We start from the raw sequence: 22,056 nt of genomic DNA, 5'->3' as shown, positions 1-22,056 counted from the left end.
ACTGCAAGGGCTGTTCCCTGTGTCTGGAAAGCTCTTCCTTTCCACTTAAGTTTATTTACTACCCATCATTCATGTGTCTCCAGTTGCCTCCTCGGGGCAACCTGCCCTCTTTCCACTCATTTCTCTTACTGAATCACACCCAGAGTCCTGGCTGGCCTCTTTGAGCCTCTGGGACGAACTAGAAAATGATGACCCTTTTGGGTGGATAGTGACCAGTGTGTCAAGAACAAAGTACCCTTTCCTCTGAGCAAACACAGCTTCACACCAAGCCCCATGGGTTGGTGAGCAGGCTGTTTAAGTGGTATTCCAGCCCCCTGCCCCCATGGCTGTGCTCCATTGTGCAGTGCACAAACTGTATACCTGTGCAGAGTAGCTGAGCCAGTTCCCCTATTGTAAGCTCTTGAGGGGCACCTGGGTGGCTCAGTCGGTTAAGCTTCGGACCCTTGATTTCAGCTCACAGTTCATGGGTTGCAGCCCTACATCAGGCTCTATGCTGTCAGCACTTGACTTCTGCTTGGGATTCTCTCTCCCTCCCTCTCTCTCTGTCCCTCTCCCATTCACTCTCTCTAAATGAATAAACTTAAAAACAACAACAACAACAACTGTGTACCTTTTCTGCTTATTACTTGTTAAAATAGCAATTTTAGGAAGGCCTGGGTGGCTTAGTTGGCCAAGCATCCGACTCTTGATTTTGGCTCAGGTTGTGATCTCAGGGCTGTGAGATGGAATCCTGTATCAGCCTCCACGCTGAGAATGGAGCCTGCTTAAGATTCTCTCTCTCCCTGTACCACACGTGCTCTCTCTCTCTCTAAAAAAACAAAAACAAAAAAATTTTACATTGCTTGCATGATTATTTAAGGTATGCCTCCTTTGAAATCTCATAAGCTCCATGAGGGCAGCAATTGGGTCTGCTTTTGCTCAACGTGTAATTTCTAGAGCCCAGCAGTGTCCGGCACATGGAAGGCCATTGATATTGGTCATTTCATAAATAAATGAATGAGCTAGCAAGAGATCATGTGCTCACTGGGAGTGGGAGGCATGCTGATTGGCTATCATAACTCTGTTTGATGAATGGTGGGGTGAGTAGTTCCCCAAAAGAAGCAAAAGAGGGGCAGGCCGGGCAGGAAAGCGTCCAAGCGTCCCCACCCAGCCATTGGCCTGCCTTGGGCAGTGTCTGACCAGTCACTTCTGCATCTGTGCTTCCTCACCTGTGAGATGAGGGACTGTGCCCAGCTCATCTCTGAGATTGTCCCGCCCAACGTTCTGTTCCCTTTTGTTCTGGTTCCATTCACTCCTGCCAAGTTCCGTTCTAGTGCTGAAGGTACTAAGTGGAAAAAGACATGACTGTGGGCAGCCTCAGTCAAGGAAGGCTTAATGGAGGTGAGCCTGTGCTGAGTGGGAAAGGCTGGGAGTGGGAGGAGCTATAAAGGAGAGACAGACGTGGGCAGACCTGGGGTGGGAGGCTGGCTGTGGGAAGTATGTTATTGGTGTTTGTCGGGAGTCTTTTTTTTTTTTTTCCAAATGTAAATATCTTTGCAAGGGGTACTATCTTAATACATCTATGTTTCCCCTGAACTAGCTTACCCGAGAACAGCAAGCCAGTCATGCACAAGGAGCTGAGGGAATGAGACATTGGACAGGTAAGTTTTAATCATCAAAATAGGTCCCCAATACAAGCGCCTCTAGGGTGTGTGAAGCAGGCTGGTCGCCCTGGGGTCTACACGGTGCCCTTGTGTCTTGGGCTCCAATAGTGGCAGAGTGACTCAGAGACAGGGAAGAAAGAAGTGTCTCCATTGGCTGATGCAAAGACCAGCAGGAGGAATGGGCCCTAACCCCCTTCCTGCGACCGACCGCAGAGTGCAATAACCTCTCAGGACCGGCCTATTCTCCTTCCACTTCTTCAGGCAACCCCTCTGTGTCTGCCCTCCAGGATGTTGTTTAAACTCAAGTCTGGCTTCTTCAATCCTGCTCCTATCAGGGAACAGAGAGGTTTCTCCTTACTCACTAAGGGCGGACCTCATCCTGAAAATGGGCGCCCTCTGTCCTGGAGGGCTGGCCACCAGGCACCACAACGGGGCCCTGGACTGCTGGAAGGGGAGCCGGAAAAGGGAGAGAAGGCTCAGCAAGGTCAAGAGGGAGGCAGGGGCAAGAGGCACAGTTTTGACCCACGCGCACTGGCAACCCTTTAAAGTCGAATTGCCCGTAACGATATTCTGCTACTTTTGGCCCTACTCTTACAGACCCCCAACATGTAGTCCTGTTACCAGGTCCCCAAATAGGTTTAACAAGGAAGAGAGTAAGGACACCTGGGTGCCTCAGTCAGTTAAGCGTCTGACTTCGGCTCAGGTCGTGATCTCACAGCCCATGAGTTCCAGCCCCGCGTCAGGCTCTGTGCTGACAGCTCAGAGCCTGGAGCCTGATTTGGATTCTGCGTCCCCGTTTCTCTCTCTGCCCCTCCCAGGCTCGCTCTCTCTCTCGCTCTCAAAAATAAGTAAATATTGGAAAAAATAAAAAAAAAACCCCAAAACAAGGAAGAGAATAAATTTCCATACCCTGGAACTGGGAAAACCATGTTTCATGTTGCCACTGATGATGGGCAGTGAGAACACAGGACATTTGCCCCAGCCCCCTAGAGCTATGCTAGGTGTGACTGCCTACTGTTGCTGGAAAAATAGGTACAGCCTCCGCAACAGAGGACTTTGGGCTGTGTGTTGGGGGAGGGGTGGAGAGGGTGGGCACACAGCCATCTGTACAATGCTATGCAAAGAAGCAATATAGCAAAGTGATTGAAAATACGCATCTGGAGCCAGTCTGCTCGGGTTTAATTTCTCCCAGTTCAGCCATTTACTAGCTGTATGACTTTGGGGAAGTTCCTTCACCTATCTGTGCCTTAGTCGCCTCACCTGTAAAATGAGTCTAATGAAAGTTTGTACTTCTTGGATTGTCGAGAGGATTACATGGGTTGACAGGAACACTAGAACAGTGCCCGGTGCCAAGTGAGTGGTGCTTAAGTGTTTGCCAATACAGTATTTATATCCGCCGGTCTATCATCTGCGAATCTGAAATGTGTCCCAAAGCTATAGTTATAAATTTGAATGGAGGTTTAGAACAGACTACGGTGGTGGTGTTAGAGCTTTGAAGCCAGAATACGTGATTGGGAGGTGGAGGGATGCAGAATGAAACGGAGCAGTGGCAGGGGTTCAAGGTCAGACTTCCCCAGTAAATTGACCAGACTGTGGTGGTGGGGCAGGGCAGCTGGGAGGCCCGGGGCGCAGTGGGGCTGATCAGGGCCTGGGGTCAGGGAATGGATGAGAGGGTGAAACAATTAGATGAGAGGGAAGGCAAAAGGTCCCTTGTGCGCTGGGGAGGACCCCGAGTCTGAGTGTGGGTGGCTGCAGAAAAAGCAGTTTTGACTGCAACCCCGTTTGGAACTGGAGGGGAACAAAATTTAGAAACAGAAATCTTGGGCACCTCCTCTTGCTCTTTGTCCAATAGTCCAATATCTCCATACCGTGTTGAAAATGCTGCCCCCTGTCCCAAGCCAAGCCTTCCCTTCTCTCCCACGACTCCACAGCCTGAAACTGTTCAGGTCCCCCTACTTGAGTGCAGGCCCAGAGGTCAGCCAGACTCGGGAGGGTAGTGTGGAACTCCTCTCTCATCAACAAATTACTCATAGCCACTGATTAATCCCTAAAGTGCCTGGGTTTTAAAAAGGAAATATAAACTCAAATGAATGTCTAATCTAGGAATTCTTAATTTAGGGGGGGTGATGGGGTGGGCATAGGTGGGTTTCAGGCCTTTGACAGAGTCATCATTTTCAATGCTTCCTAAAGGGATCTGTGACTCCCAAAATGTTGGGGGCATTTGCTTTAACCTATTTGGACGAAGGCAGTGTAACAAAGTGAAGTGTAATAAGCATTCAGGTTAGTTGGAAGAAAATATTTTTCAATTGGGTAAATTAGCGATTTGTACGTGTGTGTATGTGTGCCTGTGTGTGTGTGTGTGTGTGTGTGTGTGTGTGCATGCAGGCCTCCAGATTCTTTTTCTATTTTGGAACCACAGATATTTTTCTTAAATACTTGGATTCATTGCTTTCTTCCCACAACATGGCTTCTGTTGTTGGGGGGTTCTTCTTGGGGGGTTCGGGTATGAGTGTCAGGAGACTTGCAGTAGCTGAGGAAGATGTAACTGGGTTATAGGAGCTGGAATCTGCTTAGTCACAGGTGTTTTCACACCCTACATCCTCTTCCTTTCTAGAACAGGAAGTTCTTACTTCCATAACATGTTATCACCAAGGAAGTGAGCATATATTTTCCTCAGCTCCTGTCTTCCTCTTCCCTCCCCCACTTCCTACTGCTGCCTGCCGGCTCCATCCACTCTCCCAGAATGCTCCACTTTGCCATAATGAGATGCTCGGCAGCCACCGACGTCTGGAGATGGATGGGGCCTCCTGTACTGCCCTGAGAGGGATGTTAAAAAGACATTGTATTCATGGAAGCAGGCTAGAAAAGGCGAGGAGAAACGAAGAGCCTGACAGCACAGAAGCCATTGTACAAGTAAAATGGTTATTCTTTCTGCCCAAACCCTGCTAGCTGGAGTAACTAAAGCAATGCTATATTCATGAAAGTCACTATAAACGTCATGCATTGTTTAGATTCCACTGGAAAATTATACCTTCTGAGATCTAATTTAAGGCAACATCATTAGGACTTGATTAGCTCAGTGCGAATAAGGTGAAAATACCCAATTCAGAAAAGAACATGTGGTAATGAATACATTTTTGTTCAAATACTCTGTTAAGTCCCTAGGCAGGTGTGATTTCTGTAAAATAAAAGGCCCTGGGTAAAATTAAAAAAAAAAAAAAAGTGCCAGTTGAAGCATTGTATAGTTGGGCTGGAGAAAAAGATTAGCAAAAAAAAAAAAAAAAAAAAAAAAAAGCTTATTAATGCTACCCTAATAGTCATGTAGTCATGTGTCAAGAAATCGTGGAAGTTGGAAATAGTTTTAAAAATAAATGAAATTTTTTCTCTATACCCAGGAGAGGCAAAAAAAAAAAAAAAAATGAAATTGAAATACTGATGTCAAATCTCATCAGAATTGGAAAATTCTTAGCTTTTCTGAGAGATCCCTAAAATGGCAGCTCCATAAAGAAGGAAACCAGGATTTTCTAGATAACTTAAAAACACAGACTCATTTTTGCTTGAAATAGCCCCAAGCATAAAAATTAGCCAACCAACTGTACCTCACAAGACTGCATGAGGTTCACAAAGAAAAATGTGGATGCATCACATAATTGGTGCTCATGCATTTATTTCTGCTTCCCTTTCCTACTTTTATAAATGTTTGCACATATTTTATCATATTTATCTCTGGAAGATATTACTCCCATTTTTATAGACGGAGGAATTGAGGCCCAGACAAGTTTAATTCCTGTTCAAGGGTTAAAGTGGTAGGGTCTGCATCTTATTCCAGGCTGGCTCAAGGGTAATATTTAAAGACATTTTGCCTCTGGTATAGCAGATTCAAAGTCTTTTATGCCAGTAACTGTGGCACTCAGAGAAGGGTAATATTACTTCAAAGGACAAGGAAGAGAAATTATTCACTATGGGAACACAATATATGCTTCTATTTATGTAGAATCCCCTGTAATTTGCTACAATTTGTTTAATTGTTTAGAAATTTCCTACGTACATCTGAACTTTCAGTATCAATCAATTTTCATTAAGCTAGTTTTCAAAGAGTTTGAATGACGCAGCATTGATATGGGGTCCCCATTTTCTTCTTTATTGTGTAAAGTCTCGCGTGTCAGTTTCAAACTAGGTTAATTTCACATTGGTGGCATGTCTTGGTGAAGAAGGCTTTTGTATCCCAACTCAGTGTTCACTGTAAACTCTAGAAAGGAGAAAGGAAGCCAACTTAATGAAACATAGTGACTGTGGAGTTAGAGACCAGCTTAGAGGAAAAGGAGGATCTGGGATGACAAGGTGGATGTGAAGGGGAAGGGTTTATTCAAGAGTATGATGAGTACTGCAACTAACAGGTATTGAGCCAGGTACTTTCATATGCTTTCCTTGTACTTATTCATATGCTTACTTCTCACAACATAACTATGAGGTAGTTCATGTTATTTTCACTCTTTTGCAGATGAGGAAACTAAGACACAGAGAGAGGTGAAATAATTTGTCTTCTTAAAAAAAATTTTTTTTTTTAAATGCTTATTTATTTCTGACAGAGAGAGCACGAGGCAGGAAGCGGTAGAGAGGGAAACACGGATTCCGAAGCAGGCTCCAGGCTCTGAGCTGTCAGCACAGAGCCTGACACGGGGCTCGAACCCACAAACCATGAGCTCATGACCTGAGCTGAAGTCGGACACTTAACTGACTGAGCCACCCAGGCGCCCCAAAATAATTTGTCTTCTCAAGTGGCGGAGCTGATGGGTTTTTAATCCAGGCCATCTGGGTTAAGCCTATGTCTTGCTTCAGAAAAAAAATGTCAAAAGTTCTGCCATGTCTAAAAATGCCCAGTACAGAGTTGGTTCTAAAAAGTTCCATCTCTTAAGGTCTCTTCTTTTCACTTTGGGAGTTACATTACTGACCCAATAGAGGCTGATGAAAAATATGCAAGTCCCGTTAATGTGCATTATAAACCCACATGACAGGTTATCAATTCTACGAAGTAACCTGTGATGATTATAGAGGTCACTTGCTTGTGTTTCACTGTCAGTGTTCTAACCTCTAGCATAATAGGGGCAGGGGAAAAGGAAGCTGATGAAAGAAAAAGTGTGTCAAACAAGATATATGGCAAATGATGCCATCTTTTCAGCTTGTCAATCATCACCAGTTTTTTTTTTTTAATTTTCCCCCACGTTTATTCATTTTTGAGAGACAGAGAGAGGCAGAGTGTGAGTGGGGGAGGGGCAGAGAGAGAGGGAGGCACAGAATCCGAGGCAGGCTCCAGGCTCCAGGCTCTGAGCTGTCAGCACGGAGCCCGACACGGGCTCAAACTCACGAACCGTGAGATCACGACCTGAGCCGAAGTCGGACGCTTGACCAACTGAACCACTCAGCCGCCCCAATCATCATCAGTTTTGAGGAGAGACTGTCCCTGTTGGTGACAATGGAGGAAAATGTCTACTTCTAAGCCTTTTCCATTAGCCTAATAATTGGGACATGACTATATACAGGTATTGAAAAATGAAACCTACACTTTTATTACCCTAGTAGCATCTGCAAGTGGCTATTGCAAAACTGTTCTATGTATATAAGTGAAAAGAAGCATAAGTTACAGTGACATTCCTATGAAATTAAAAGCTTAAGAGCCGAAACTGTTTCCCAATAACACAGGCCTCAATGGTTAAAAGGTTAACTCCAGTAGGCCGAAGAGGCTGTCCCTTCCCACTGGTATATCAGAGTAGTGAATTTATTACATTCAGCAGAGCCTCATTAGATACTCTAGATAAATAATCTCATTAAAAAAAATACCATGAAGTTGATAGTTGCTATTGAAATCAGGTCAAAGGATAAAACAGGTAAGAAGGATAGAGTAACCTGGAACTAATCTTTCTGACTCCTGTTTTTCATAATATATATCTACAAAGAAAACCTGAGTCTAGATATTCAACTCGAGAATAAGGCCAGGTTTCACTGTCTTTTAAAAGCACATTCATATCCATATCATTGTATCCTTATACATAAGTCTCTTAGGTATGCAGGGCATATATTAACCTGATTAAAAAGAGGGGGAACATTATAACGCAGGGAGTTTCACCACTTAGGGACACTATTCCTTATTAGCTAGATGGCAAGTTACTGAAGCTGTCTAAGCCTCTGTTAACTTATCTGCAAATTAGGGATAATATTAGTACTCTACTGGAGTGTTGCAAGGTTAGGTGGAATACTTTAACAAGCAAAGCACGATCACATGGGAAGCAACTAAAAAAAAAGTTGTCATCATTTGGATTAGCAAACTGTCAGTTGGTTATGAGTCTGGAGAAATGAATTATCCTGACCTCTACAGATATATTACTTTGTTTTGTTTTCGTTTCCATGTAAACCCAGGTAGCCTGACTTTTGATAAGAGTGGAGTTCTACACACTCTCGCATTGCAATCTGAGGCTGAATTGATTCCTCCTTGACATGTGTTCTTTTCCATTCTCTTCAAATTTTACCAGGGGCACATTTATCTACTTATCTAAGCAGGCCCAACTTTATTTCACTCGTAGGACTATGCCATTCTCCACTCTGTATCCCCATCCCCGACACATGCAGAAAAGCCTGCTATTGTGGGATGTGTAGAATTTGGAGAAAAGTTTTACTCTACCATCACACTCCCAAGATACTTATTAATTTTCCCTCCAAGGATTTGAATATAAATGCGCAGAAGTGTAACATTATTATCTCTGTAAGCATCCCCATAAGGATCAAGTAATTTGGAAATGGCACCAGAGAGAAAAACGTTACATGTTATATTACATATTGAAAACAAAATTCTTATTGCGTTTCATAAAAAAGAAGGCAGTATTCCAGCTATGAAGTATAGAACTTGTATCAGGTTTTTATAATAACGTTCAAATGGGAAGGAAGAGTAGCTTACCCATCCTTGGAGTTTGAAGGTATGGTATGGGACAGTGTGGTACGGGGGGAAAGACCTGGTCTAGGAGGTGAGAAACCTGAGTTTAGTTACTGCTTTGCTATTAACTAGCTGAGTGATTTAGATTAGACATTTAACTTCTTGGGACCTCAAGTCTCATATTCTTAAAATGAGGAAGTTGGGTTTTCCCAAGGCTTCTCCTAGATCTAAAATTTCACATTACAGTCAACATTCCGTTCACTTTAAGGAACGACTAACTGGTGCCTACTATTTGAAAGCACTATGCTAGGTGCTGGGGACATAAGATATATATAACAAGTTTCCTGCCCTCAAAGGTTTCTAGTCTTGTGGATTATTAAAATGATGGGGTGATATTTACAGAATATTATGTAATCATTTAGTTATACCTGTTTTACTATTCATTCAACATGTGGGGCAGTAAGTCTTAGCAAACTAAGAATGAACTTAGCCCCTCAACCTTCAGGCTGTAGCTGACCTACCAGAAAGATGTGTACTAATTACTAAGCCTGTTTTTCATTTGAAAATAACCATACGGGCCTGACTGAAAGTGATGCTGAGAAGTAACAAAGGCTGAACATCCTATATATTTTCGTGGACACCCTGAGCCAGTGAAGTGCTGGGTGCTAGGGGCAAAGCAGTGGGCAGATCCCTCATGTAGCTTAGCCATTATATACATTATACAGTTTGGTGCAAAAAAATCAATACAGTAAATGGCTCCCTAGAACAAATTAGTTGTGGGTTTATTTTAATTTGGTGGTGTCAAGAAGCAACCTCCTTTCTTTGCAAAATAACTGTGTCTCAGCCCTTAAATTACCATGATCAATAAAAAACATACAAATATATATACAAAATATTATGAATTTGTGTAAACTATATATAATTTACTATTTCCTAGATATAGAGTCGGTTGAACACATAAGTGTGATAAGGATTGCAAGCACAGCTCTTAGTTCAGAGTAAGAAGGGACTTTTCTTAGAATTAGATCTGCCCAACAAGGAATGGCCTATTTCAGAGTCCGGAGGTACTTATCCATCTCTGTGAGGCCCAGCTGACAGACCTGTTAGGTTAAAAGTCACCAATATGGAAGAGATTCTTGAGAAGAAAACTGAAGTGGATAAATTCAGGTCAATTCTGAGATTCTATAATTAAGGTGAAGTGATTCATAAATGTGTTAATGATAGGTACAAAATTATAAGGCTGTAATTTACTCGGGAGACATTAGGGATTTATAGGGATAGAGTATACTACAACAGGAGTGGTGTGGACAGATGAACTGGTTTGATCCTGTTCTTTCAAAATATCTTGTTTTTGGTGTAACATTTATCCACTGATTTGAAACCTAAATTTCAGAACTCTGAAACTCAAAAGCCTTGGCTATAGAAATCTAAAACTTAAACGGCTAATGTTTTGTTACCAGTTGTTTGTAATATTCTTGGAGGCGGCGGGTGTGTGTGTGTGTGTGTGTGTGTGCGCGCGCGCGTGTAATGCCCTGGCTGTAGGCTGGGGCAGAGCCTTGGGATACAGGTAAGCGGTGGATGTGCCCGTGATTGGGGTAGGAGAGGGCTATCCTTCCTAAGTATCTCAAAATATTATTCTGCTACATTATGGTTAAGTGTGACGACTTGGTTGAAAAGCATTGAAAAAAATGGTTGGAACTCATAAGAATGGTGTCAGTTCTTGTCTTAGGAAACTCAGTGATCCTAGGAATTCACTTAAATTAACACCTTCCTCTGCCAACTAACAGCCAAATGAGGCCCTCTCAGCGTCAATGAATGACAGTCTCTCAATTCAGCCAGTTGTCCTTCGAGGACTCAGAACCTATCCTCTGGACTTGCCAACATGCCAGACTGAGCCTGAAGCTGAGAGCGTGGCCCTGATTTCCTGCGTGCTGGGGGGTGGGGGGGGGGCTGGGGGGCGTATTTAGATGTGTGTAGGACGACGGACAATGCCTGTTAGCATTCGAAGCCTTTAGAACAGCCCATTTGTGACCAAGGGAGAAGTGTGTTGATTCTGGAAAAGAAGTGCAATTCAAAACCGGGAAGAGGATGGATTGTTGTAATTGTTGTACAAGAAGTAGGAGTTTGTTCCTTAGAGGGTTTGCTGGAAACGAGAACGCGATGACTCTTTATTCAGTTTCCAACAAGAGAAGTCCCAGTCCAAGTTCGGAGCGGACTGGGCTTCTGTTGAGGACCGCTCCGAGGCGTGCGAGACAAGTGGGTGCCGCAAGTTTGGGGCCAACTCCCCTACTCCTTGTAGCGGGACACAAGATGCCCCAACTGTGCTTTCCCCTTACCGCTCTTCACGCAACGCCACGCGTGCTTTGTTTCAGAAGCCGACCCTTCTTTCTCGGTTGGTCTGCAGCTCCACCAATCCCGCCCGTGACGGGGCGGGGCTTCAGGGTCAAGGTGGATCAATTCGCCAGCCTCGCCCCTACACGCGCTTTCGGACCCCCGGGGATGAGTGACAGCAGCCGGGCCCAACCTGCTGCTCCAGAGCGTGGCCTCCGCCAGGGGCGTTACGGGGCCGAGACGCCAGGACCAATCGCATTGGACCTCAAGGGGCGGGGCCTCTTTGCCAGCCCCAGACCGGCGCCCTCCTTACTCCTTTTGTCAAATGAGAGACGCGGAGGGGCGGTCCTTCGACCGAGGTTCAGCCAATGGTTGGAGGCGAGGTGGGCAGGCCGGGAGTGCTGGCGGCTGGTCCTCAGCTCCGAGCCGAGGTGCGGCGAGCCGGTGGGGGACCGCGAGGCGAGCGCGGGAGCCTGGGCGGCGAGTGGGGTGTGAGCTGCCCGAAAATGCACTCGGATGCCGCCGCTGTCAGTGAGTAACAGAGAGCGAGCTGGCCGGGGCCGGGCGGTTGCTAGCACTCTCCACTCCGCTCCCGCAGTCCCCGCCCCGCTCCTCCTGTCCCGAAACGCGCCGGGAGTCCCTGCCCAGGAGCCACCCCTTCCCCTCCCGGGGCCGGGGCGGGCGGTGACGCTGCGGGCGGCGCGGGGCGGGGGCGGGCGTGGGGGGGAAGGGGCCGGCCTGATGGGGGAGGGCGGAGGTGAGGGGGGTGGGGACTGGCTCCTTTTCAGTGTTGGGGGCAGGGGGGGCGGGACGTGCGATGAAGGGCTGGGACCGGAGTGCCTGGGGTGAATGGAGGTGGAGGCGGCGGCGGGCGCTAGCGGGCAGGGCCGGGGGTGGCACCGGCGCGGGGAGAGAGGGAGGGAGCGAGCGAGCGGGGCGCAGGGGTGAGGATTTCCTAGGGGCTGAGTGGTGCGGGCGGCTCCGTGAGAAAGGCGGGTGAGTGCTAGGGGAGCGCGGGGGCGGGGACAATGGGAAGAAGGCTGGATGGCGGGGGTGGGGGGGGGGAACAATGCGGTGGGGGAATGGGGGCAGCGGCCGAGCGGGGCTGGAGGGCGGGCGCGGAGATGAGGGCTGATGTAACGGGAGAGCGAGGTGGTGGGAAGGATTGGGGTGTGATGGGATAGTTGGGGAGTCCGGTGGGCTGGAGAGGCATAGGGAGGGTGGTAGGGTAATTGGGAGTGGTTAAGAGGGGGCAGACGCTGGGGTAATAGGATTGAGCAGGTGTTGGGAAGAGAGGGTAATATTGGGAGTTAGAGGCGAGGAAGGAGGGGAGGGTTTGAGGTGACAGGATGGGGGCAGGGGTAGGGGAGGTGCGGTGGGGGTGTAAAGCTAGTTGGGAGGAAAGGGGGGTTGGGAGGGGCCGGGGGCAGGGGGAGGACTGTCAAGTCCACATTCGGTCCGCGCGGGGCTCAGGGGAAAGGTGGCAAACTCAGTTTTCAGGGAGGTGTTCCCTCCCCCGGATCAAGATAGGGTCCATGTAAGGGGGAGCCCTGAGCTTCGGGGTGCCGGGAGAGGAGGGGGCGGGGCTGAGGTGGAGGGGGCGGGGAGGTGCCCTGAGGTTGGCGCTGGCCGCGGTTCCCCCAGAGCGGCGGGAAGCGAGGTCAGCGCTGGCGCGGGCTCCGGCTGCGGGACTGGGAGGCGGGGCACGGGCGCGGGCTGCGGGTTTTCCGCGGCGGGAGCGGGAGGGGTCGGGCCCTGGAGACCAGGTGGGGGGTTTTGCGCAGGGGAGGTGTTGGGGTCCCAGGCAGTCCGTGGGTTTGGCAGTCTGTGACGCAGTTGTCTAATTTCTGGTCGTCAGGTGTGGACGCTGGTACCTAGGGACCCGCTTCCCTGCACGGGGGGGCTGGACCACAGGCTCCACGTAGCGCCTGCGGAGCGCGACCTCTGCCTAGCTTGCGGGGAGGATGCGTTAGGGGTTTCCTTTAGGGTCTGGCTCTAGTGGCCGGGTGTGAAGGGGAAAGGCGGTCGCGCGGAATTCTGGGACTTGTAGTCCGCGCCGCGCGGGGCCGCGGTTGGGTTGGGTGCACGTGGGTAACTGTGGAAACGAGTCCCAGAATGCTTCGCGCCTTTCGGAGCTTCCCGGCTCGGCTAACTCGTGCTTTTTCCCAGGCGGACCCGAGCGCGCTCTTGGGAATCTTCTCTTGTCCCCTGGGGCTGGAGCGATTCACTAGACCTCTCTGTGTCAGCGGGAGGGGGAAAACCAAGCCAGACACAGCCCTTTTGCACTTGGGTTCTTGATTCACTAGTTGATTACTTCCTCCGGCATTTGGTGGCCTTATTTGTAATTTGTAGGGTAATGCTTAGTCTTTTATCATCTAGCCCATAGGTTTGGAAAAACATTCAAAATTCAGCACGATCTTAAAGCAGAGTTTAGGACGCTGTGTTTATTGTGGCATCCAGTGTATGTAAACACTAGTTTAAAAGGCTTAATTTTACATAAATCTCGGAATGCAGTGGAGACCAGCGTAACCCTTGTGAAGGTAGTATAGATTATGTGGTTGTATTTCTTGGGCTGTTTGGACTGCCCAGAGATAGGACTTTTTGAAAAAATATGGTCTTGAGTGATGGAGGAGGCTTAATGGAATTTAGGGTGGAAGTGTGCCCATTCATAAAGCCAGCATGAAGACGAACAAAGGGAATATGTGATGTTTTCAGTTTTCAAGGGAATAGGGGAGCATAGGAAGCTAGAAGAAGGTAAACTTGGTGGAGGGCCTTAAGTTTTCATATTGGTTTTTTTTTTTTTTTTTTTTTTTGGTTTGCTTTTAACTGCTACTGTCATTCTTTCTCTTTGCCTCTTTAATATTAGAGACCACCCTCTCAGTCTTTAGGTGCCCTAAATGCCACATCTTTTGCGGATTCCCATTACCATTTAAATACTGAATCTGTACATCACAGAATCTGTAATGTAGAGGGCCGTAAGATTAGCTCAGAGATGACAGACTGATTTTATGTGATATATAAGGTATTGTGAAACTATTGGTAGCATAGTCACTAGAAGAATATTATAATGATCCTAATGATAAAATTTTACCAAAAAGTCCTAAAATTTGGAAACCTTTTACTATGGTTACAAATATACTGAACTTGCATACTTGATTAAGTGATTAATGGTTAAATGATGGCTGAAAAATTGGGCAGTGTGTAATTTTTTCAGGGAAAGATTTCTGTTTATCTTACGTTTCGCTTAATCTTGTGACGAAATATTCAGGAAGCCTTTTGTGATGTGTAACTATGTAATGTGGACATGTTTTTTAAAATATGCACTTAATAGTGGAATTTGTTCTCATACAAAGGGTAAAGTGTATGAAGATGAAAACAAGAGTTATAATTGTCTTCAAGGTGGTGTTTTAAAAGAAGTATTAGCTTAGTAATTTTTCCCTTTTTATCTCTTATATCCCAAAGGGCAGTTGCCCTTTACACACACACAGTCCGCCTCTTCTCCAGCCCCTCAAGCCCTAGGTTTCTAAACCTGATCAGCTTATATTTTATGCTGTGGATTTTAGGTTCCTCTTTAATTTTTGGCCTTTGGGGAGGTCCTTTCTTTTCTTTTAATTTTTTAAAATGTTTTATTTATTTTTGACAGAAAGAGACACAGAGTATGAGAGGGGGAGGGGCAGAGAGAGAGGGAGAGCAGGTTCCAGGCTCTCAGCCGTCAGCACAGAGTCCAATGTGGGGCTGGAACAAGTGAACTTCGAGATCATGACCTGAGCCAAAGTGGGATGCTTAACCGACTGAGCCACCCACGCGCCCCAATGGAGGTCCTTTATTTTCATGTGAACTTAATCTATGCATTTAAACAGATGTTTCTTACCCTTGGCCCAGTATTTTTTCACAGTTTTATATTGGGAAAGTTTTTAGGTTATCTTGTCTATAGCACTGCCAGCAAAGTCTCCCTCGTTTTCTTCATCATAGAGAACTTCTGTACATTTACTCTTTCCTTCCTCTGTTCCTCCAAGAAGTGCCCCTGCCTGTACTTGATCACATTTTTCCAGATGTTATTTATCATTATATCCCTTTCTGTTTTTATCTTTAGCTGCTCCCAGCAGCTCTTATAGTTTATTGCTTTCTTCCTGGCTAATAATACATGTTTGGTATTTTGTCATCTCAAGAATAAGGATCTTGTTAAATCAGCAGAATAAAAAATCAGCCTGTCAGAAACCGACCTCATGATTTGACCTCTGTTGTATCCATTATTGGCAAGTAACAATACACAACTAAAAATGGCATAAATAATAGAACTTATTATTGCCCAGTAGCAAGAAATGTAGAGAATAGGTGATTCTGGTGCAGTGTCTGAATGATACCTTTGAAGACTCTAGGTTCTTTGCATCGCTTTCTTCCTCTCTCCTTAATATTTTGACTTCTGGAAAGCCTCGGGCTCGTTGCCTCTTGTTGGCAATGTGGTTGCTGGGGCCTCAGACATCATGCCTGTGTAAGACAGGGAAGAAAGGAATATATTTTCTTACAACTCCCCCTTAGCAGAGAGGAGTCTTCTAGAAGGTCACCTTGGAGACTCCCACCCCCCACCCCCCCCACCCCCTTTCAGTTTCACTGAATAGAACTGATCCTATGGCACTGCTACTTGTAAGGAAGGTTGAGAAAGTGAAAGTCTGGCATTTTTCAGCTGCTTTTGTGAGATGTGGCCTGTGCTAGGTGTAAGAACAGTGAGGAAAATGCTCTGGGTCGGCAGCCTACAGGTTATATCCCTGAGCCAGCTACTTTGTCCAGCTGTTTCTGGCTTGGTCTCAGTCTTTTTTTTTTTTTTTTTTTTTTTTTTTTATCTGTCACTATATTTTCTGCTTCATTTTAAAACAAAGGTGACTTACTAAGTATAAATAAAAGCCTGTCAAGAGAAGGAAAATAAACTGTAGATTTACAGGCTGCATATAAATGCTTGCTGTATGTTAGAAACAGGCCATATTTTGGCTCTGAGCATCCTAGCAGTCAAAACAAAGAGGAAAACAAGACTAATTAGTTTTATTCCTCTGGTTCATGAACTGCAATTCATTTACTGACCCAAGCTGGCAGCTTAGATATTTCTCATCCTTCCCCATGTCTACTGAACTCTCAGACCTATTGCCATCACCCTGGGGCTGATCCGTCTTTCCTTACGTTGTAGTGAATGGGCAGTAATCCTTTTGCTAGCCTCAGCCTCCTCTCCCTTTGCCTTCCTCATCGCTAGTCCAGTCATCTTTGTCCTTAGGATTCCCCTAGACAAAACGAGGGTTCCCGTTTGCTGCATGAGATACAGACTCCTCAGAACCTGGGTTTGAACCAGCTTCTGTAGTTGAAGCTTGCTTTCTTCTCCCTGAACTGCTGCTTCCTTGTCCACTGTCATCAGTGCTACTTCTGGGGAGCTTTTCCTTACCGGGTTCCTGTTCCCTCTCTAGCAGACTCATCCTCTCTCTCTGTGTTGAATCTCCAAAGTACTGTTTACTTCTGTTCTCAGTTTTAACTTCTATAACAGTAGCTGCTTGTTTACTTATTTGTCCCTTCCCCAATTAGATTATTACCCCTTGAGATCTGGGACTATCTGACTTAGTATCCACTTTGTCATCAAAGATGATGCTTTGTTTAGGTCCTCAAGTATGTATTGAATTGCACTTAAATGGTCAACTCTTTGTTTTTTTTTATTTTTATTTTTTCAACGTTTATTTATTTTTGGGACAGAGAGAGACAGAGCATGAACAGGGGAGGGGCAGAGAGAGAGGGAGACACAGAATCAGAAACAGGCTCCAGGCTCTGAGCCATCAGCCCAGAGCCCGACGCAGGGCTCGAACTCACGAACCGCAAGATCGTGACCTGGCTGAAGTCGGACGCTTAACCGACTGCGCCACCCAGGCGCCCCTAAAGGGTCAACTCTTTTTTTTTTTTTTTTTTTTTTTTTTAATTTTTTTTTTCAATGTTTATTTATTTTTGGGACAGAGAGAGACAGAGCATGAACGGGGGAGGGGCAAAGAGAGAGGGAGACACAGAATTGGAAACAGGCTCCAGGCTCTGAGCCATCAGCCCAGAGCCTGACGCGGGGCTCGAACTCACGGACCGCGAGATCGTGACCTGGCTGAAGTCGGACGCTTAACCGACTGCGCCACCCAGGCGCCCCAATGGTCAACTCTTAAATAGTGAATTATCTAGAAAATTTTAATTCCCTTCCTATTTAGTATGCTTCTGAGTCTTTCATTATCTTCCGATTGTCTTCAGGGAATACAAACTTTCACTTATTCATTCTCTTTTTTAACAAAGTCAGCCATAAGCAAACCAATTTCAATTATATAAATATAAATATATTAGAGAATGCAAGCATGAGCAGGGGAGGGGCACAGGGAGAGGGAGAATCCTAAGCAGGCTCCACGCCTAGCTACAGCCCCACCTGGGGCTTGATCCCACCACCCATTAGATCAGGACCTGAGCCGAAATCAAGAGTTGGTCGCTTAGCCAGCTGAGCCACCCAGGGGCCCCGATAATATTTCTTTTTAAATACATGCAGATATCAGTTTTGAAGAATGCCTGAGGCACGGAGAAGTTCTCAAGGGGAAAGTAAAATGCTGGTGATGTGCTAAGGGACCAGGAGTCTATGTGTGAAAGCACGTTTCCATTTCAGATCTGGTGTGTAAGTCTGTGTGGAGAAGGCTAAGGCAGGGCTTGAGAAGACTTGAATCTTTGTTTTGTGACCAGATTCTGGTCCTTAGGGTTTATTTCGTAATGTTAACTGTACATTGAGATTGCTGGAAGCTTTCTTCATTTAGATAATAAACTTTGTTAGTTGAAGGTGAATTTTCTGAGAATGTGCCATTAATGCTGATATCTTTTTATAGTTGGTCATCTTGCATTCGTATTAATAGCTTTTCAGAGCTTGTTCTTTTTTCTTATTCTGAGATTCAGGTTAGGAGAAGTATCTCTTGAGGATTATTCTTTTAAGCAGAATATACATTTAAAAAATATGCTTTAAGTAGAAAAAGATATCCAAACGCATTTTAAATAGAATCATGTATTTTGGCAATAATTGCATTACTGTTTCAGACCTAAGTGTTTTGTTTTTCCCCTCTTGTGTCCATTATTCTAGCAAACAAAGAATTTACTACTCCAGATTTGAATTATTTTTCTTTTATTTAGAAAACACTCTTAATGAGTTATTTTCAGTTTAGGAAGGTAGGCTTGTAGTTTTTGCAACTAACTAATATACTAAAACACTAAACGATATGAAAAAGACCCCCACCCTCCCCAAATAGCATTACCTCTGGGTATGATTCCTTTTAGTTCCATCTTTGAGGGTTTTTTTTCTTGAACGTTTATTTATTTTTGGGACAGAGAGAGACAGAGCATGAACGGGGGAGGGGCAGAGAGAGAGGGAGACACAGAATCGGAAACAGGCTCCAGGCTCTGAGCCATCAGCCCAGAGCCTGACGCGGGGCTCGAACTCACGGACCGCGAGATCGTGACCTGGCTGAAGTCGAACGCTTAACCGACTGCGCCACCCAGGCGCCCTGAGGGGTTTTTTTCTTGTATTTTTTTTTTTTTTTTTTTTTTTGAAAACCTTTTGCTACTTGCTGGCCCATATCGCCAGTATTCCCAGAGATGGTGTGCCATCCGTTTGTATTTGTGATGGGCATTGTCAGTCTTCGGGGCCCTGGCTCTTTCTCTGGTTGGGAAACTCCTACCTTTGTAGGCAGACCTGCTCACACACACCCACCACAGAACTTGAATGTGAATCAGTGGAATCTGAAGCTGGAGGCAAGGGATGGAAAGAAGCTGGGGGAGTGCCCTGAGGCCGTTTGGAGGGGATGGGCAGTGGGGGCAGCTGCCCTGGTCCCAGGGGCCAGCCAGTTCTGGCTGTGTCTGCGTGCTCTGCCGTGTGCCCGTAAGCAATTGTTTTGGTTGTGTAACTTGGTTTTCTGGATTTCCTAGACGTGCTGTGAATTATACGGTGGCCCTTTAAAAGAGCAGTCGTTATCCTGTTATATTAGCTAGTTGGTTTCTGGTGCTCGAGAAACTAAGAATTCTGAAGATCAACATCCAGACCGGTCACCGGACCGTTCGTGGCAGAGGCCCTTGTGGAGAAGAGCAGTGATGTGCCTTTCCACCCTGACTGGACTCTGTTCAGAGTCCTAGGTTCCTGGTCCCAGGTTACTCAAAGGACAGAAAGGACACATAGGCATGTATGACGTCGGTTGTGGGTGCTGTCTTGCCTGTGGTCAGTCAGGACTCTGGGCCACACATCAGCCACCCTGCTGGATCTCAGTATACAGAGCTTTTCACTGCTTGTCTTTTCCTAATTGCCTCTTTGCCCTGAAGACAGACAAACAAACAAAGTCTGATGCTCAGGAACTAATGTATAACTTCTAGTGTGTCTTTTTGGATCTGATTGGGAAGTATTAGCTATGGAAATAATATTTGTGGTTTTTTTGGGTAGAATATTTACCTAAAACTCCTATCTGAATGTCTTTATTGCATTTTAGTCATTTATTGCGTATAATATACATACTATAAAGTTGTGCCTATTTTAAGTGTATATAGCTTGATGATTTTTGATAAATATCTATACTGGTATAACCAGTACTAAAATTAAGATATAGAACATTTTCATTACCCCCAAAAGTTCCCTTGTGCCCCCTTGCAGTCCGTACTTCTCTCCTCCACATTGCACCACAATTTTTGGCTTTTGATCTATGTTATTGTAGGCCGCTTCCATGTTAGTTGATGATTTGTCACTTTGCTGTTCATGGGGATGTTACAGTATAAAAAGTATTTATACAGTACAGTATTAATCTCTCTCCCTTTTTTTACTGAACTGTTAAATCCAAAGAAAAACTATCAGTACTGTATAAATTATAAATCTGGTAATGCTTTACCACGTGGAACTGTCTAGAGTGAAATGACTTGTTCTCTTGAAGTTTTCCAGTGGATGGCTGTTCTCTGTGGCCCAAAGAGGGTCACATCCAGGGTTTGCTCCCTGGATGTGTTGATGTCTTGGATTGTTATCTGGCTCAGGTTGAGAGACAGGAAAGCATAATAGTTAAGTGTGGGCCCTAGAGTCAAATTGCCTGGATTCAGATCCTTGCTCTGCTACATATTAGCTGTGTGACCATGGGTAAGTTAGTCAGCTACTCGGTGAGCTTCAGAGCCCTCACGTATAAAACTTCCCTGCCGCAGAATATGGAGTTGTGCAGTCAGTTAGCAGTGTTTATTGAGCATCTACCACATACCAGGCCCGGTTCTTCATCTTTCGTGAAGTTCTCAGTCTAGTGTGGGGGAGGGAGATAATGAGCAGGTAAATCATGCAGTGTGTCAGATGGTGATAAGTTGTGTAAAGAAAAAAATAAAACGGTGGAGGGTGGGGGAGCACAGGTGTGTGAGCAGGGAGGGGAAAGGAATGGAGCACGTTGTGGTTTTAAATAGCAGGGTCAGGTTTTAAGTTAAGACCTGATGGGAGTGAGGAGCATTCCCGGCAGCAGGGGAGATGAATGCGAGGCTCTGGGTGGGAGCAGGCCCAGAACCGAGGAAGGAATCGCAAAGAGGCTGCTGTGCTTCGAGTGGAGTTGGGGGTCGGGCAGAGAGAAAGAAGTAGGAGGCAAGGTCTGAGTGATCCCAAGGATTAAATGAGATAAAACACGCAGTTTAGAGACGTGTGTGGCTCTTTTCTGTTTTTGTCGCTGATGACTGCTGTGTAATGACGCCTTCCTCATTAGGCTATGAAAGGAGACCCTTGAGAGGAAGAGAGGTTATCAGAAGGAAAAGAACCAAGTGAGGCATTGCTTCAGTTAGCCATTCACCAAACTTTGGAGGCTTTCTTGTTTGTTGCCAGGCATTGCTGTAACACACGTGACTGTGAGAATGAGGGGGTCCCTGTGCCTAAGAAGCTTCTTCCAGCGGGTTTAGGGGTGGAGGCAGAGAAGTAATGGACGGTTTGAGTATGACACGATGGCAGCTAAGTTAGTTGGATGCTTTGGGACCAAATGGGAAGTCATTAAAATTAGACTTCACGGAAAGGTTAGTATTTATACTTTGGGTTTTGCTTTTGAAGTTTTCCTGTGTGAAGGAAAAGATCTAGGTGTGCCTGGGGGGAGGATTAGGTAGGAGGGTGCTTTCCCAGCAGTGGGGACAAGCAGGGGTGACAGTACTGAGAACTGGGGCAGTAGAATGGGTGTTGGGCAGGCTAGAGTGAAGGGGACAAGGTGGAGGGGTGGGCAGGAGCCACACGGGCGGAGGGCTGCGAAGAGGGACCAGGGAGAGAGTATGAGTAGGAAGGAGAGGAGGGAAGCACAAGTCAGACAAGGTGGGGCCCAGGGAGAGAGGAGGAACAAGGGGGAATGGAGAGGGGCTGAGACAGGTTTGGTGATTATCCTTGGACTGTTCCAGCTGCTTTGCCCGTCTTGACGTGTTCAGCCCTCACCACGGCCCTCAGAAGCAGGCTGTGTACCATTATTCCCATTTCACAAATGAGGAAGCTGAGGCGGAGAAAGGTTTAGTCGTCTTCGTAACGTCACACAGCTTGTAAGTAAGTGGCGAATTGAGATTCTAACTCAGGCATTCTGACCGCAGGGCTAGATGCCCCACCACTGCCGATGAAATAATACTCAACGTTCTGTTTGTGCCTTTGGTTTAGTCCTTATGGCAGCCCTGCAGGTATCCTGGAACCCCCGATTTTGTCTCTGGCCTGTGGATGGTGACGGCAGAGCCAGCTGACCTCATCGTCTCCATTTTGCTTCTGGCTCTTTTGTTCTTGGAGTGGGCCTCAACGGCATCAGCATGGAGGATGAATTCCTTCTTTGCCACTCCTCTCTCCTCCTTGCTGCCATCTTCTCTCAGTGACAGATGGCATTTAAAAACTGATTGTAACTGGGGGACTGATTGTGGCAAAGTATTGCATACCTTAACTCATGGAATAGTCATGTTTATTTCATCTCCTTAGATCTTATTTTACTTTTTTTTTTTTTTTTTACATTTTTAAAGTTTTTATTTATTTATTTTTGATAGCACAGGAGAGGCAGAGAGAGAATCCGAAGCAGGCTCTGCACAGTCAGCACAGAGCCCGACATGGGGCTCAGTCTCACGAACTGTGGGATCGTGACCTGAGTCAAAATCAAGAGTCAGATGCTT

At 46.0% G+C, this 22,056-nt stretch overlaps 1 protein-coding gene across 7 annotated transcripts in view; it reads left to right on the top strand.

Annotated features, from left to right (window-relative positions):
* The first annotated feature begins 1,287 nt into the window (after nt 1-1,287).
* DCUN1D4 (defective in cullin neddylation 1 domain containing 4) overlaps nt 1,288-22,056 on the top strand; it is an 85,567-nt gene continuing 64,798 nt past the window's right edge. The window contains exons 1-2 of one of the 7 annotated variants that reach the window (XM_043572683.1): nt 1,288-1,380; nt 1,580-1,640. In XM_043572683.1, the coding sequence (XP_043428618.1) occupies nt 1,375-1,380; nt 1,580-1,640 (67 nt within the window). In that variant the 5' untranslated portion in view covers nt 1,288-1,374. Of the gene's footprint in view, nt 1,381-1,579; nt 1,641-11,262; nt 11,431-11,832; nt 11,896-13,038; nt 13,440-21,321; nt 21,455-22,056 lie in introns of those variants that run through there. The other 6 variants (XM_043572682.1, XM_043572684.1, XM_043572685.1 and 3 more) reach the window with 6 other exon arrangements.

This window comes from Prionailurus bengalensis, chromosome B1 (genome assembly GCF_016509475.1).
Source record: "Prionailurus bengalensis isolate Pbe53 chromosome B1, Fcat_Pben_1.1_paternal_pri, whole genome shotgun sequence".
Classification (NCBI taxonomy): Eukaryota; Metazoa; Chordata; class Mammalia; order Carnivora; family Felidae; genus Prionailurus; species Prionailurus bengalensis.
Note: the sequence above shows the minus strand (reverse complement) of the source record. Positions and strands in the feature narration are given on the sequence as shown.